Source organism: Mesoplodon mirus, assembly GCF_964341445.2.
Source record: "Mesoplodon mirus genome assembly, chromosome: 11".
Lineage (NCBI taxonomy): Eukaryota > Metazoa > Chordata > Mammalia > Artiodactyla > Ziphiidae > Mesoplodon > Mesoplodon mirus.
The window spans coordinates 59383340-59396442 of NC_138987.1; the positions used below are offsets into that span (position 1 = coordinate 59383340).

Consider the following 13103-nt stretch of genomic DNA (forward strand, 5'->3'; position numbering starts at 1 on the left):
GGAGCTGCGCCGCCCCGCCGGCACCCAGGCGCCCCCCACCTGCCCAGCCCGGCCCGCCGCCCCGGGGAGCCGGCCGGCCTCGGGATCGCTCCCGGGGGGAGGGCAGTTTCGGGGTCCCGGGCGGGGGAGTCGGGAGCCAGAGGGGAGAGGGCGGCGGGTTTTCATGTGCCCAGCATGAGCTCCTACTTCGTCAACCCCCTGTTCTCCAAGTACAAAGGCGGCGAGTCCCTGGAGCCGGCCTATTACGACTGCCGCTTCCCGCAGAGCGTGGGCCGGAGCCATGCGCTGGTGTACGGGCCCGGCGGCTCGGCGCCCGGCTTCCAGCACGCCTCGCACCACGTCCAAGACTTCTTCCACCACGGCACCTCGGGCATCTCCAACTCGGGCTACCAGCAGAACCCGTGCTCGCTGAGCTGCCACGGAGACGCCTCCAAATTCTATGGCTACGAGGCGCTCCCCAGACAGTCCCTTTATGGGGCTCAGCAAGAGGCGAGCGTGGTGCAATATCCCGACTGTAAATCCTCCGCCAACACTAACAGTAGCGAAGGACAAGGCCACTTAAATCAAAACTCGTCTCCCAGCCTCATGTTTCCATGGATGAGACCCCACGGTGAGAAGCCTTTTCTCTTTCCCCCTTGGTCTCCCGCGCTCCGGGGTCTTCCCCCCGCCCTTGCCTCCTTTATGTCTGCCCTCGCTTTACCTCCTGGCTTGGGGCTCTCTCGGGCCCCACCCCCGGGCGTGAGTGGGTTTCTGGAGGTTGGGAGGTTCAGCTGGGGGTGGGGCACGGAGTTCGCCTGGGAGATTTGGGGGGTTGAGGTGAAGGTGGGGGAAAAGGTGGTGTCTGGGTGCAAAGGGTTAAAAAGAACGTTTTCTTCAGTTCTGTCAGTCAGTCAGTCTGTCTGTCTCTCTCTCTCTCCCCTCCACCCCTCTCTGTCTCTCCCTCTCACCATCTCTAGTCAAAGTTGGGGAGGTGGCTGGGAAGGGGCCGGGGACCCTGAGGTTATCAGCCTTTGGAGCAAGCCAGTTTCTCCATAAGGCAGACAGCCTCAGTCCAGGACAGTGGCCAGGCTGTCTTGGGGTGAAGGGAGACCCCTGCTTCCCTTCCCTAGCTGGATCAGAGGGTGGCGGGACCCCAAGGACAGGTGCTCTGCCTGTCTGGGGCACCCACCACCTCCTCTCAGAGAGCTAACCTTAGGGCCACTACCCCAACTTTGCTTTACTTCCCTCAGTTGGAGAGAAGAGAGAGAGAGCCAGGGAGAAGAAAAAAGAGTCCTGCAAAGGATGGAGGCCATGCAGATTAGAGAGCTCTGAGGTCCGGGGGACCCTCGCCAAGCTATCCCCAATCAAAGGCTTGCAGGGTGTCCCTGAGACCCTCAGGGCAGCTCAGGTCATGAGCCCCTCCAAGGGTGGCCCCTCAGAGCCCAGTTTCGAAGTAAAAGGGGACGCGAGAAGGCGACAAGTTCCAGTGGGGATGGCCCGTGATTTATTTGCTGGTCTCCAGTTAGCAATCAGGCCAAGCAGTGACACATTCCAGGAGATCAATTATTTTTCTTCTGGAAAAGCATTAGGCAGAGAGATCCGAGGAAGGGCAGTGAACAGAGCCCCACTTCTTCACCCCCAGCCCTTATGCCTTCCTTTTGGAAACAGACTCTGTCCCCAGCCCTGCTCACCCAATGCCCCTCTGCACTTGTGAACAAAGCTGCAAGGGCCAGTTTTCTGGGACTGCAGGCCTGGGGAGACTCTACAGTGCCCCCCTGGCCTCTGCCAGCCCCTACTTTCCAGACAGACCCCAGTCCCTGCCCCCCCCACCTCCCAAGGTGAAGCCAAACCAAAACAAACCCCCAAACTTTCCTGCCCTTGCCTGATTTCCACTCTTGCCTTTTCTGCAGGAGGGAGGGGAACTGGGCAGAACACAGGGGGGACTTCAGGGGAGGAAGAGTGACAGGGGAAAGCCAGGCCCCCACCCAAACATAACCAGACTGGGCTTCTGTTCTGTCCAGCTCCGGGGCGGCGCAGCGGAAGGCAAACTTACAGCCGGTATCAGACCTTGGAACTAGAAAAGGAGTTTCTCTTTAATCCTTATTTGACACGAAAGCGCCGGATTGAAGTCTCTCACGCCCTGGGACTGACTGAGAGACAAGTGAAGATCTGGTTCCAGAACCGAAGGATGAAGTGGAAAAAGGAGAACAACAAGGATAAACTGCCGGGAGCCCGAGACGAGGAGAAGGTGGAGGAAGAAGGAAATGAGGAAGAGGAGAAAGAAGAGGAGGAAAAGGAAGAAAACAAGGACTGAGCAAAAAAGAGAGGACCCCCCCCCCTTTAGCAACTCCCTTGAAGTTTCGTTTTATGGTAGCGGATAAATTGAGAAGTTTACGACTGTCATTTGCTTTTATAGAGAATAGAATGACACTCAAAACCCCAACTACCTGTCAGATACTTGCAGCTCGGGTTTTATTACCTTTGGACTTCCCCGGATCTTTATTTGTTTGGGGACTGGAGGGGGGAGACCGAGACACAGCGAAAAGTTCTCTGTCTCAGTCGTTGCCCCAACACACACACTTGTCCGTCCCCCCACCCTTCTTAGTCCTGCCTGGATTTTAAGGTCTGAGACCTGGAGTCTTTGCCCCTTCTCCCGGCCCCGTCTTGCCACCCTGCCACCTCCCTGCTTCTCTGGTATTTATTTTAGAGGGGAACCCCCTCAAACTGCAGAAGAAGACTCGTGGCGGCTTTGTTTTCAAGCTAGGATTAGTGTATTAGATTGACTTTTTTCCCCCCCCAAAGGACAGAAGATTGAAGGAAGGAAGGAAAAGAAAGGGAAGATGTTCAAAGACATTTTTTAAATGATAACGAGGAATATCCCCTCCTCCTCCCTGGGGCTCCCCGCTTAGAAAGACTCCCTTGACTTTCTCTAGGAACCTGATGGAAACCTGAAGCAGATGGGGGTCTCCCCCTCCCCCCTCCCTTTCCACGGGTAGATAGGAGCCTGCAGCCACCCGCTAAGATCCTACCTAGCCATCCCATGGTCACTCGGGCCCATGCCTTCCTCCCCTTTCCTGTCTAATTTCTGTTGTTGGGCCCAGCTTCCTCTGAGCTGCATTGGTGAGCGCTCAGAAATCACCATCATCATGAAAATAATAATAATACTGATAATAATAATAATAATAGTGATAATAAATCTTTAACATACTACCTAAAGGGAACCTGCAATAACCTTGAACAAAATAAAAGAGAGAAATTTTAAAAAATCCTAATATGGGAGAAAAAAAGAGAAAAAAATTAAAATAAAAAAAGAAAGAAACCTCCAACATATTTTATCACTACCTATAGGAAGAAATCCCGCTTTGAGAGTATTTGTAATGCAGTTTTGTTGTCGTTTGTTGCTGCTTATTTCAATAAGAAAAACCCAACAACTGAGACTGCCTAGCCCGCCGGTCCTGTGCGCTTTTATTGTGCTTCTAACCCCAGTAGAGTAGAACTAAATTGCACTGAATGTATAGTTAACTCTGTCTTGAATTCTCTGTTTATGCAATGTGCTCGAGAGAAAAAAAAACGTTAAAAATATATCTATAATAATAATTTTTCGTCATTTGTCTTTATGTCCAGCTATGAATGTAGATTTTGTGTCCCAGCAGCCCTGTTTCTGGTCCAAGTACTTTGTATTGTATACGTGAGTCATAATTAAAAAAAAGAGGAGAAAAATAGTTGAAGCTGCAATGACTGACTTGTTTGTTCCCCGGCACCCCCCCTTCTCTACCCCCTCCCCTCCTTATGCTTCTTTTTCCACACTCTGGTAAAGGTTTCCTCCACTGATTTGACTTGGGGTTGGGAGCACTCACGTGGAGAGGAACAAGCTGGACTGGGAGGGCAGGTGAAAGGGGGGAGGTGAAGAAGAGGAGGAGGAGGAAGATGCTCTTGGGAGAACCTTGGCTCCAAACAAAGTGGGTTTCTGGATGCCAGGATCCCAATGGGAAGAAAGCATATTCTCCCCACTTATCCCTCTTCTTCCTCCTCGTCCTGGGCTGGGCCCAGACCAAAACTCTGCCCCTGTGCCCCTCCGGCAACTAGGCCTTTTTCTTCCAGGGGCTGGGGCTGAGGATGAGGATGAGGCAGTGGGGTACTTTCTGATCTCCACATGCCCCTCATGCCCAACCCTTGGTACTCAGCACCCAGCACTAGACCATGAACAGGGTGGGAAGGATGTGAGGCTCAAGGCAGTCTGGAGGGCTTGGCTGGAAGAAGCCTGAGTGTGGGGGGCTAGGAAGCTTAAGCCCAGGGGAGAGGAGAGAAGGAGAAGGTGAGTGGACTGGCATGCCAACAGCATGCTCCCACAGTCTGAACTGCGAATGTGGCCAGCACAGAGCTGTCGCTGTCACCTAGGCGGCTTGCATTTACTCCAACCTCTGTTCTGGCTGTTTCAAGCCCACTGCTGGCTTCACCTTGGCAGTTGGGCAGCCTGCGCTGCCCTTATAATGTGGGTCAATTGGCCTGGGTTGTGGGGTGCTGCTGAGTGTATAGTCCCCCACCCCAGCCACAGCAGGGTAAGGACAGTCTTCATTGGACTCCTCATTCCCCAAAATAAAGGGTTAAAGGCTAAGGGACTCAGGGGGGCAAGGTGTCTCTCACTACTCCCTGGAGGGTCCTAGACAGAGAAATCTGTTTATGCCAGTAAGATCCTGGTCAAATAATACCAAATTCCAGAGATACAAGTCATCTGATTCAGTCATGAGAGGGGGAGAGGGGAGGGGAAGGGATCTTCTGGTCTTAAAAACCAGACCCCCAAAGACTGAAATATTTTTGAGGCCAGATCCCTCTCTCTGTCTCTCTCTGTCTCTGTTCCCTGGTCAATGATTTTCCCAGACTTAGGCTCAGGTCGACTCTAGTTTTGTGTAATTTCACCCGCATCTGGGTGCCTGGCCCCCACTCAAAGTGGTCCTGAACACAGGATTGGATCAGGCGTCATTAATGGGGGACTCCTGCGGCCCCAGTGAGGCTGCCGATTGGGAGCGCAGGCAGCAGGCAGCCGGGAACAGCTTTGAGCAGCTCTGGGGGAAATGTTTCGGAACCTGGGGTCCCTGCTGCCAGGCGCAGGGTATCCAGGTAACCCCGTCTGCTGCGGGAAACACCGGCAACCCGCCGGGGAGGCCTGAAAAGAGAGCATTTCGCTCCGACCTCAGGCCTTCCCACAGGCGTCCAGACTCCGAGGGCTGGCGAGGGCCGTTTCATTTTTAAATGTGGACTTCTGATTGCTATTAATACAAATCGCTGGCCCGGTAGCCGAGTGGGTTGACCCTACACTCAGTGGCTTTGAAGAACCTCGCCGAATTTGCCCCACACCCAATGTCCCATTCAACCCCGGCCGCGCAGTGCCGGTGGCCCCAAGCCCGGTGTCGGAGGGCTGGGTGCGTCTGGCACCCGGCATCGCTTGAGATGCGAAGCATCGGTTGGGCCAGACCAAGAGAGCTCCAGCCGCCCCCTCTTGCAGCACCCGACCCCCCAACCCTGGTGCCCACCGCCTCTGTTTTCTCGTTTGGAGAGAAAAGGAGGCAAAACCCGTTTTATGGGGGAAGTTAATTGCAAGCGGGTTGCACTCTCTTTAGAAACCCGTCCTCCCAAATGCTCCCTCCGTCCCATTACCGGAATGGGGACCATTCGGCTGCAGCAGATAGGACTTTCTCCCATTCTTTACTTGTTTATTAGCCAATCAAAGTGGCTTCCGAAAGCTATTTGTGATTTGTGAAAAATAGTATCTTTCAAACTGCTAAATTGAAGCATCTCGCTCATTTCGCCTTACATTTATTATTCTAATCCCAACCGTAGAGAAGGGATAATGCAGCTATTAAGTTGGGGGGCAAATTCGTTTCTCTGGCATTTTTGAAAATTCTCTCGGCATTTTCTCTCCCTCCCCACTTCACTGCAGAGGCCAAGGGAGTAGCGGGCCTGCAGGGGATCTGGGGGGTGAGGGAGGTAGTGAGTGCCCTAACCCCAGCCTCAGCTTCCCTAAATGAGATGCTCCAGTGGCCGCGTGTTGGCTAGAGAGAGTCACCCCGCCCTAGTTAAAGCGAACTCAGGACAGGTTATGCCACAGACTAGAAGTAAAATTTCCGGTGAACTGCCCGCAGTGCTGCCCCATTCTCCCCTCGGCCCATTGTGAAAAGCTGGGCCAGCGCTTCCTTGTCGTAATTTTTAACTACCTGTTATAAAATTTATGGGTGGGTTTGTAAAAGGAACGAGGTCTCTGCATCCGGCTGAGGGAACTGTTCTCTTACTGTGGAGGAAGTTTGGGGAGGGGATGAGGGACCCCCTGTTGGTTGGGGTGGGGGCACCCAGCCACGGAAGTCCCCATGCCAGCTTAATTTGGGACCAAGGGAAGAACTTTACACCTTCAAATTTCCAGCTGGTGGAGAAAGTGGCTGGGTTGCGACTGGTTGGCAAATAGTCTCTATGGGGGAATTTATTCTGGGCTCCCCCACGCTGGATTCATTGCCAAAATCAGGGGTCTGGAGTCTCGGGTGCTCGGTGTTTAGCATGGAAGGTGGAATTTAGGGAAGAATTGGTTCTTTTTTCAGAGCCTCCAAGGTGTGTCCCAGCTGCCCAGATACTAGAATTTTTCTGAAAAAGGCAGGCGGGTGTGGGCCACCTGATAAGACAAAAAAGGCTTCACATGACCATGCACCCAAAGGAAAAAGAAGTGGGAGCCAAGATCGTGGGCCTTTATTTTATTTTTAATTCTAGAAAGATTAGGAGGAAGCTGCCATCTGAACCTAGGAACTGAGGAGACCTGACACTAGGGATGGTCTTGGGGGAAAATGTCATTCGTTTTCTCTGAGAAGGGAACCTGGGGATGACGGGCGCTTTGGGGGTTCTAGAGGCTGCCCCCCCTTCCCATCCCTCCTGCTGCCTCCGCAGGACTGCCCAGGACCGGTCTCAACCCTCTCTGCTCTTCAGACCGTGGCCAGGTCAGGCTTGGTTATGAGGCCTCCAGCCGCCTGCCCCTCCCGTTCCCAGCTGGGGTGGAGTGCGGGGGGGCTTCCCGGACGCCCCATTGGGAAGGATGTTGTTCTCTTCCTAGAAAAAACAGGGGTAGGGAGGGAGCAGGGGTAGGGAGTGAATCCCTTCTCAGTCCCTTCACGCCGCCACCGGCACTGCCCCAATGCCACAAACCTTTGCAAAGCTTTGGTTCTGCCAGAGCCAGCCTTAATACCCCATTTATTAAGGAAAATATGTAAAATTCGGTATGGCAAAGGGAGGCAGCCGACTCAGCGGCCAGAATCCTTCCTTCTCTCCTGTCAAGTCCCCCCGTTGCCCTTTCCGCGCTAGCCAGGAGCAGCCCGGCCCGTGGGGACTGGGCGGTGGGTGGGGGTGGGGTGGGGGTCTGGGGATGCTTCCTCTGCGAGAGAATTCGGTAAACATGGCGACCGTGGCGCCCATTTGCACACGCTACACAAATGCATCGCATTCCCGGTTGTTTGCAGAAAATTTACAGCTGAGTAATAAAAGTTTACGATCGACTCACAAGTTGGATTGGCCACAAGAAGTCATGTGGATTCCATCCATGAACGTGAACTTTTTATTGTGGTTTGTCCGTTCGGAGCGCTCCGCAGAACAGTCCTCCCTGTAAGAGCCTAACCATTGCCAGGGAAACCTGCGCTGGGCGCTCCCTTCATTACCAGTATTTTTTTTTAATTAATCTGATTAATAATTATTTTCTCCCCTCATTTAATTTCTTTCCTCCCAGATGGAGTTGCTGGAAGCTGGAAGCACCTGGGGAGGGGGGTGGGGGGAGAGGCAGGAGCAGAGGGCACCCCTCTCTCCCTTCCCGACCCTCTAGCCCCCCAAGGGGCAGGAGGAATGCGGGAGCAGTTGAGATAGGGAGCTGCAGCTGCCTCCGCCCCTCCCCTCTCCCAGGCTCTCCCTCCTGCCTCCTTCTCGCAACTCTGTTTCAAATTTATTTGGCTTTTTGATTATTGGGACTACTCTTTTTTATTTTTAAATTTATATAAAGTATATATATGTATGTGGAGCTGAAGCAGTCTCGGCAGCGGCACAGAATGAGGGAAGACGAGAAAGAGAGAGTGGGAGAGAGAGGCAGAGAGAGAGAGAGGGAGAGGGAGAGTGACAGCAGCGCCCGGTAAGTGTTTCCTTATTGGTTCAAATATGTAACTAATGGTCCGTAACTGGGTGGCGGTTTCAAGATAAGGACAGCAGCGGCTTGTCTTGGTTAGAGAGGAGAGGGGGCTGGCGAGAGGGTGAGAGGGTGGGCGCGTGGGCAATTATGGGGGGGGAAGGGGAGGGAGGAGAAGAAATTGGGTTAAATTGGAATATGGTAGTGGGAAAGTGTGTTGTCCTTATGTCACTATGCGCTGAAATTGGGGGTCGGGGGGGTGCAGAGGACTGCACCGGTGGGGCTCAAGGCCTGGGTCTAGTGCGCGGACCATGTCCCTACGTTTTATAGATCTGCAGCCTCTTGGCTAATGGGACTGGGACAGAGGGGGCCCGGAGCTCAATCTCCAGGGCAGGAGAGAGAACGTGTAGGCTGTAACCATTGCTCCCTGAGCAGAGTCAGCCCCCCAACCCCCAAACAAACTTTCCAGCGCCCCCTCCCTGCTCCGCAGGCCCCTCCCTGTCTCCGGGAGAGCGCGACCGCTAGAGCTCACACATGCGCAGTGCGGGCCCAGGGCCGGGCAGATGAGCAGGAAGAGAGCGCAGCTAGGCGGGCGGCTGGGCCTGTTAATTGGCAATTAGTGGGGAGGCTGGTGGCTGGTGCGCGTCGGCGGAGGGGAGAGCGTCTGCCCGCCCCTGCTCCCACCCCCACTCGAGCGGATGGAAAGATGGGAGGTGCTCTGCACTGCGGGTGGACGGGTGGGGGTGGGGCTGGGGCTGGGGGACTCGGTACTCGGTACTCAAAAGCCATCTTGTGCTTGGAGAAAAGGGGCCAATCTGCCTTCTCTCCCCGCGGCCCGGAGTCCCCCACCCCCAGCCGCCGCCACCCCACCCAGGATACCCACTGGGCTGCTTCATCCGCGTCGCCTGGCTGCTCTGGGCTGGGATCTGCCCTGTCTGGGGCGGAGGTGGGAATTGGGGAGGCCCCAGGATGGGTGGGGACAGGACCAGGCCTCGCTGGCGGGGTCTCCTGGGTGAGAGGAGACAGTGAGGACTCAAGGCACGGCTGGCTCATGGGATAGGGACGTCAGAATTGGGCGGCCTGGAGGGTCCCGGGCGCTCGGGAGCTTCTTAATAATTGGTGCTAATGGTGTGTTGTATAGTCTTAACCCAACACACATGGTTTCATAACACAGTGGCTTAATTTCTTCCAAATGTACGTAGCCCTGAATGTGTTGCAGCTTGATATACGACCCCGCCCTGCTCCCTGGCCTGGTCCGAGGCGGCACCTATATGTGTGAGCTTCTGTTTATAAAGGGCGGTGATGCACACACAATCGCTTACACACCCAGGCAGACACACCCCAGAGCTGGGGGAGGGGGGTGCATATTCCTGGAGAGATCCGAGAGTCTGGGGGCCAGAGTCCTCTCCAGTCCGAGCCAAGAGCACCCCCCCATCCTCTTCCAACCGCGCAACTGGGCTTCTCCGCCAAGCCCGAGTGGGGGAGGGGATCACGCCTCGATTTCCTGTTTAAACCCCGACCGGTCGCCTGGGGGGGAAGGGGTGAATAACCTGTTTTTATCAAATTCTTAAAAATATAATTCGACTGCATTCAAATCAAACCCCTTGGGCCCGAGTTGACGGTGAATCTTCCCTCCCCTACCCCCATAATCCCCTTCCCTTCCTCTCCTGCCCCCCCAAAATTCCCCTTTCGCAGCCGACATAAAGGCCTCGGAGGTATTCTCCCGGGGGAAGAAATGGCATTTTCTCTCCCCCTTCCACCCCCCCACCCCCAGTAGGACTTGTGTGTGTCGGCAGAGGCGTCTGCCGAGGGGCTAATTTCGCGTTCCTTGTTTACGATCGAGAAAAGCGCCTTGGCTCTTCCCAAATGGGCCCAGCCCGCCGCCTGCTCCGGCGGCCGCGCGCTCTCCCGCCGCTTCGGCGCGGCCCAGGGTCTGACGCCCCGGGGAGCCAGGCTGCGGCCGCCGAGGCCCCGAGTCCGTGCGACCTGCAAAGGGCAAGGGGAGTACAGTGGCCAGTGGAGGGGCCCCGGAAGCCTGAAAATGGGAGCCTTTCTCCTGGCGTACTGTGGGAACCGCCGATCGGTGAGGCCTCTATTTCTCTTTCGCTGTATTTTGTCTGCCCCCACCCCTGCAGATGGCCGCACTGATTTGCGGGGGGACAGGGGGAGTACGGACAAGTCTCCTTTGTTCACCCCTGAGGACAACAGTTTCTGGAGAAGGCCTCTCAGGCCAGTAGGGGTTCACCTGGAATACTAGAGGGGGCCCCTTCCTTTGGAGGGGTGGGCCTGGGCAAGGCTGGGGTATTCCCCTCGGCCTACAGGGATCTAACCGAACGTGACTGGTGAGACTTCAGCGTGCTAGGGTTCGTGGTTGTCGGGTTAACAGCACCGTCCTGAAATGTCCTTATATTTTTATCAGTTGATTTTCTGTCCCTTCCTGGCTAGGGTCCTGCAGGCCCTCACTCCCTTCACCCCTAGACTCCTCCTCAGGACACAGAGAGATGCAGAGACAGCATAGCAACAGTGACTGGCCCTGGTTTTCTGTGTTCTAGTCTGGCCAGGGAAAAAACCCAGCCCCAAATGCTAGTCCCTTCCTTCCCTCCTTACTTTCGATTTTCTTTCCCTTCTCTCTTTCCCTCGATAGTGCTCAAACTGAAACACAAGAGGGGCCACCCTTGGCAACCCTCAGCCTCCTTGCAGGCCAGATTCCCTGTAGACAAGGTCCTTAGAGAGGGAGAGCACTGCTGTGATTGTCTAATAATAGCCAGGGCAGCTGAGAATAGCATCAGGCTCAAGGACTCTGCACACCCAGAACTAAGGCTGGACAGAAGCCCTGAATCCGTGGGTCAGGGTCTGGTGACACTCCCTGGAGCCCAGGGCCCCCAGCAGTCTCCTCTGAGCCCACTCTTTTGGGTGCTTCAGGCCTGCCCCTTACGGGGCTTTGTCAGTCCTGCCAAGGGCTGTATTTCATGCGCCAGCTCCTAGCTAAGGAAAAATGGGCAAAGCAAACCCTTTCTCTCCCTGGTCTGACAGTTGTGATCCCCACGAAGAACGAGACCTTGTTTGGAGAAGGCGGCCTTGTTGGGTTGGCTGTTGTGTTCCGAAACCAGGCTTGGTAGCTTTATACATTTATTAGATAGAGGCTGAAATGTACAGGCGCAGACTTATGCATGAATATATACAGACTCGTATTTCCTCAATGGTTAATTGTATATAACCATACCTATATTCACTCAAACACCATTTTATGTGCATGCGAAATTTTGTTAGCCCTCACTAGATGGGCATGGGCTCAAGGAGGCACTGGGTGCCCTCTGTGCGTGCTCTGTTGAAAATGTGTTCGTGCTGGAATCGGAGTATGTGGGTGTCAGTCACCAAGGGATGCCACAAAGGCTTTCTCAGACCTTATTGCCTTCGCTGTCCAAGTAGCTGGGCTGGGGAAAGACTGACTCCCTTCTGCTTTCTCTCCACATCTCCCTGCAATCTTGCCCAGCTCAGGACCGTTTTAGCAGGGGAACCCGGTTGTGTTGAAAGTGAGTTTGGTGGGAAACTTTCATGGGTGAGGTAGGCCTGTGAGCAGTTCTGAGCAGTCGCTGGGCCCTGGTGCTTGAAGCCTTGCTGAGGTGGCGGAGGGAATTGGAGTGCTTAATAAGGTGGCCTCTGGGCGGTGGTCTGGGGCGGCTGCCAGCTAGGGTGCCTGGAGAGGCCGCGGGGGGGGGGGGGAAAGCCAGCCAGACGGGTAGGGGTGTGGTGAGCATCTCTCCCCTGCCCCTGCTCGCCCTGGCCGCTCACGGGGCCCCAGCTTTGCCTGTGTCATCTGTGGGGCAGATTAGGGGCTCTCTAAATTCTCCAAATACCCAGATCTGGTTACCGGTGGTACTTTATTTTAATCCTCTCTGCTACCTAAACTGGGGAGATGGCTGATGGGGCAGAAGAAGCTGGGTCTGACCGCCTGCAGGCTTAAAGTACCGAGTGTGGGCCAGGGCTGGGAATTAACCAGCCTTCTTTCTCTCTTCTGGGCCCAGGGAAAGACAGAATGGGGTGGGGAGTATAAATGTCCATTAAAATGCCCAGGAAAGAAAGTAAGGACGGGAGAGGGGCTGGTGGGTGTTTTTCCTCCACTCCCTAGGTGATCAGGTTTCTCCCCAGAATCTCCTGTCCAGACTTGCTGCGGGTCCCCGAGGCGTGCAGCTCTCTCCCACCTTCTCTCCACCGGCACCAAGGGCGGCCTTGAGTTTTAGGCCTGGGCGGCCCCCGGGTGCCAGGGTGACATTACCCCCAAAGTGTGCTGCTCACCCGGCCTCTGCCACGGCGCCGCAGCCGCCCCTGTTTATTGTGTCTGTGAGTTGTTTACTTGTTTTGTCTGCTGCCACCCTGCGTCAGAAACCCGCCAAACCAGCAAACTCACCCAGGAGAACAAAGTACAGCGCTATCCTGAACTCCCTCCCCTTTCCGGCACCCCGCTCCGCCATTACCACCTCCCTCACTCTCCCTTTCCGAGGGGAGGAAGCAGAAATCGTCCTAAAATAGGGCAGCTGTTTATAGGGTGGGGGGAATTATGGGGACACCATAAACCTCCGGGTGTCCTGGTGGTGGAGAGACAGAACAGCCTCCAGCTTTTCTTCCTTCCCCCTGGCAACCGCTTCGTTAAGGGGGCCACACTCATTGAGAAAGCTGAGTCCCCCTCACCTCACTCCTTTCTGCAGGAGTTTTCCCTGAGACATAGGTTGTTGGGTTTTTAAATCAGGGTAATGTTGGCGGATTCATAAAGCTAGATAAAGCATGTCGCTCTCCCCTCACCCTCCCTTCTCCTCAGCTCCCCAAAATAGCAGTGAATTTAAGCAAATCCTACAAAATTAAATTGCCCCTTCACTAAAGATCCTATAAATCTCCAATCCCACCAGGTGTAGAGTTGGAGAGGCCGCTGTTCGCCTCTAATTTTGCTCCTGGCTATCAAATCTGAAAGAGTATCACCGAAGTA

General features: G+C 54.8%; 2 protein-coding genes across 13 annotated transcripts in view; both read left to right on the forward strand.

Moving 5' to 3' along the window:
- The window catches only part of LOC309811833 (homeobox protein Hox-C4), a 63975-nt gene that overhangs the window by 18625 nt on the left and 32247 nt on the right, over window positions 1–13103 (forward strand). For 2 of the 12 annotated variants that reach the window (XR_014295262.1, XM_082635042.1), the window contains exon 1: window positions 7558–8128. The exons of 4 other annotated variants lie outside the window; for them this stretch is intronic. Coding sequence is in view for 3 of the 8 variants with exons in the window: in XM_082635038.1 (XP_082491164.1) it covers window positions 10164–10205 (42 nt within the window). In the remaining 5 variants the exon portion in view is untranslated. Of the gene's footprint in view, window positions 1–7557; window positions 8129–8397; window positions 10206–13026; window positions 13101–13103 lie in introns of those variants that run through there. 6 more of the 12 variants (XM_082635039.1, XM_082635040.1, XM_082635038.1 and 3 more) reach the window with 4 other exon arrangements.
- Window positions 5–3707, forward strand: HOXC8 (homeobox C8). The gene is made up of 2 exons (XM_082635052.1): window positions 5–610; window positions 2001–3707. Exons 1-2 carry the CDS (start codon window positions 175–177, stop codon window positions 2291–2293), a joined length of 729 nt encoding a protein of 242 aa, XP_082491178.1. The 5' UTR covers window positions 5–174; the 3' UTR covers window positions 2294–3707.

Coding starts and splice junctions, on each gene's coding strand:
- HOXC8 (XM_082635052.1), top strand. CDS start 175: ATGAGCTCCTACTTCGTCAACCCCCTGTTCTCCAAGTACAAAGGCGGC. Junction 611..2,000: donor TCCATGGATGAGACCCCACG/GTGAGAAGCCTT, acceptor TGTTCTGTCCAG/CTCCGGGGCGGCGCAGCGGA.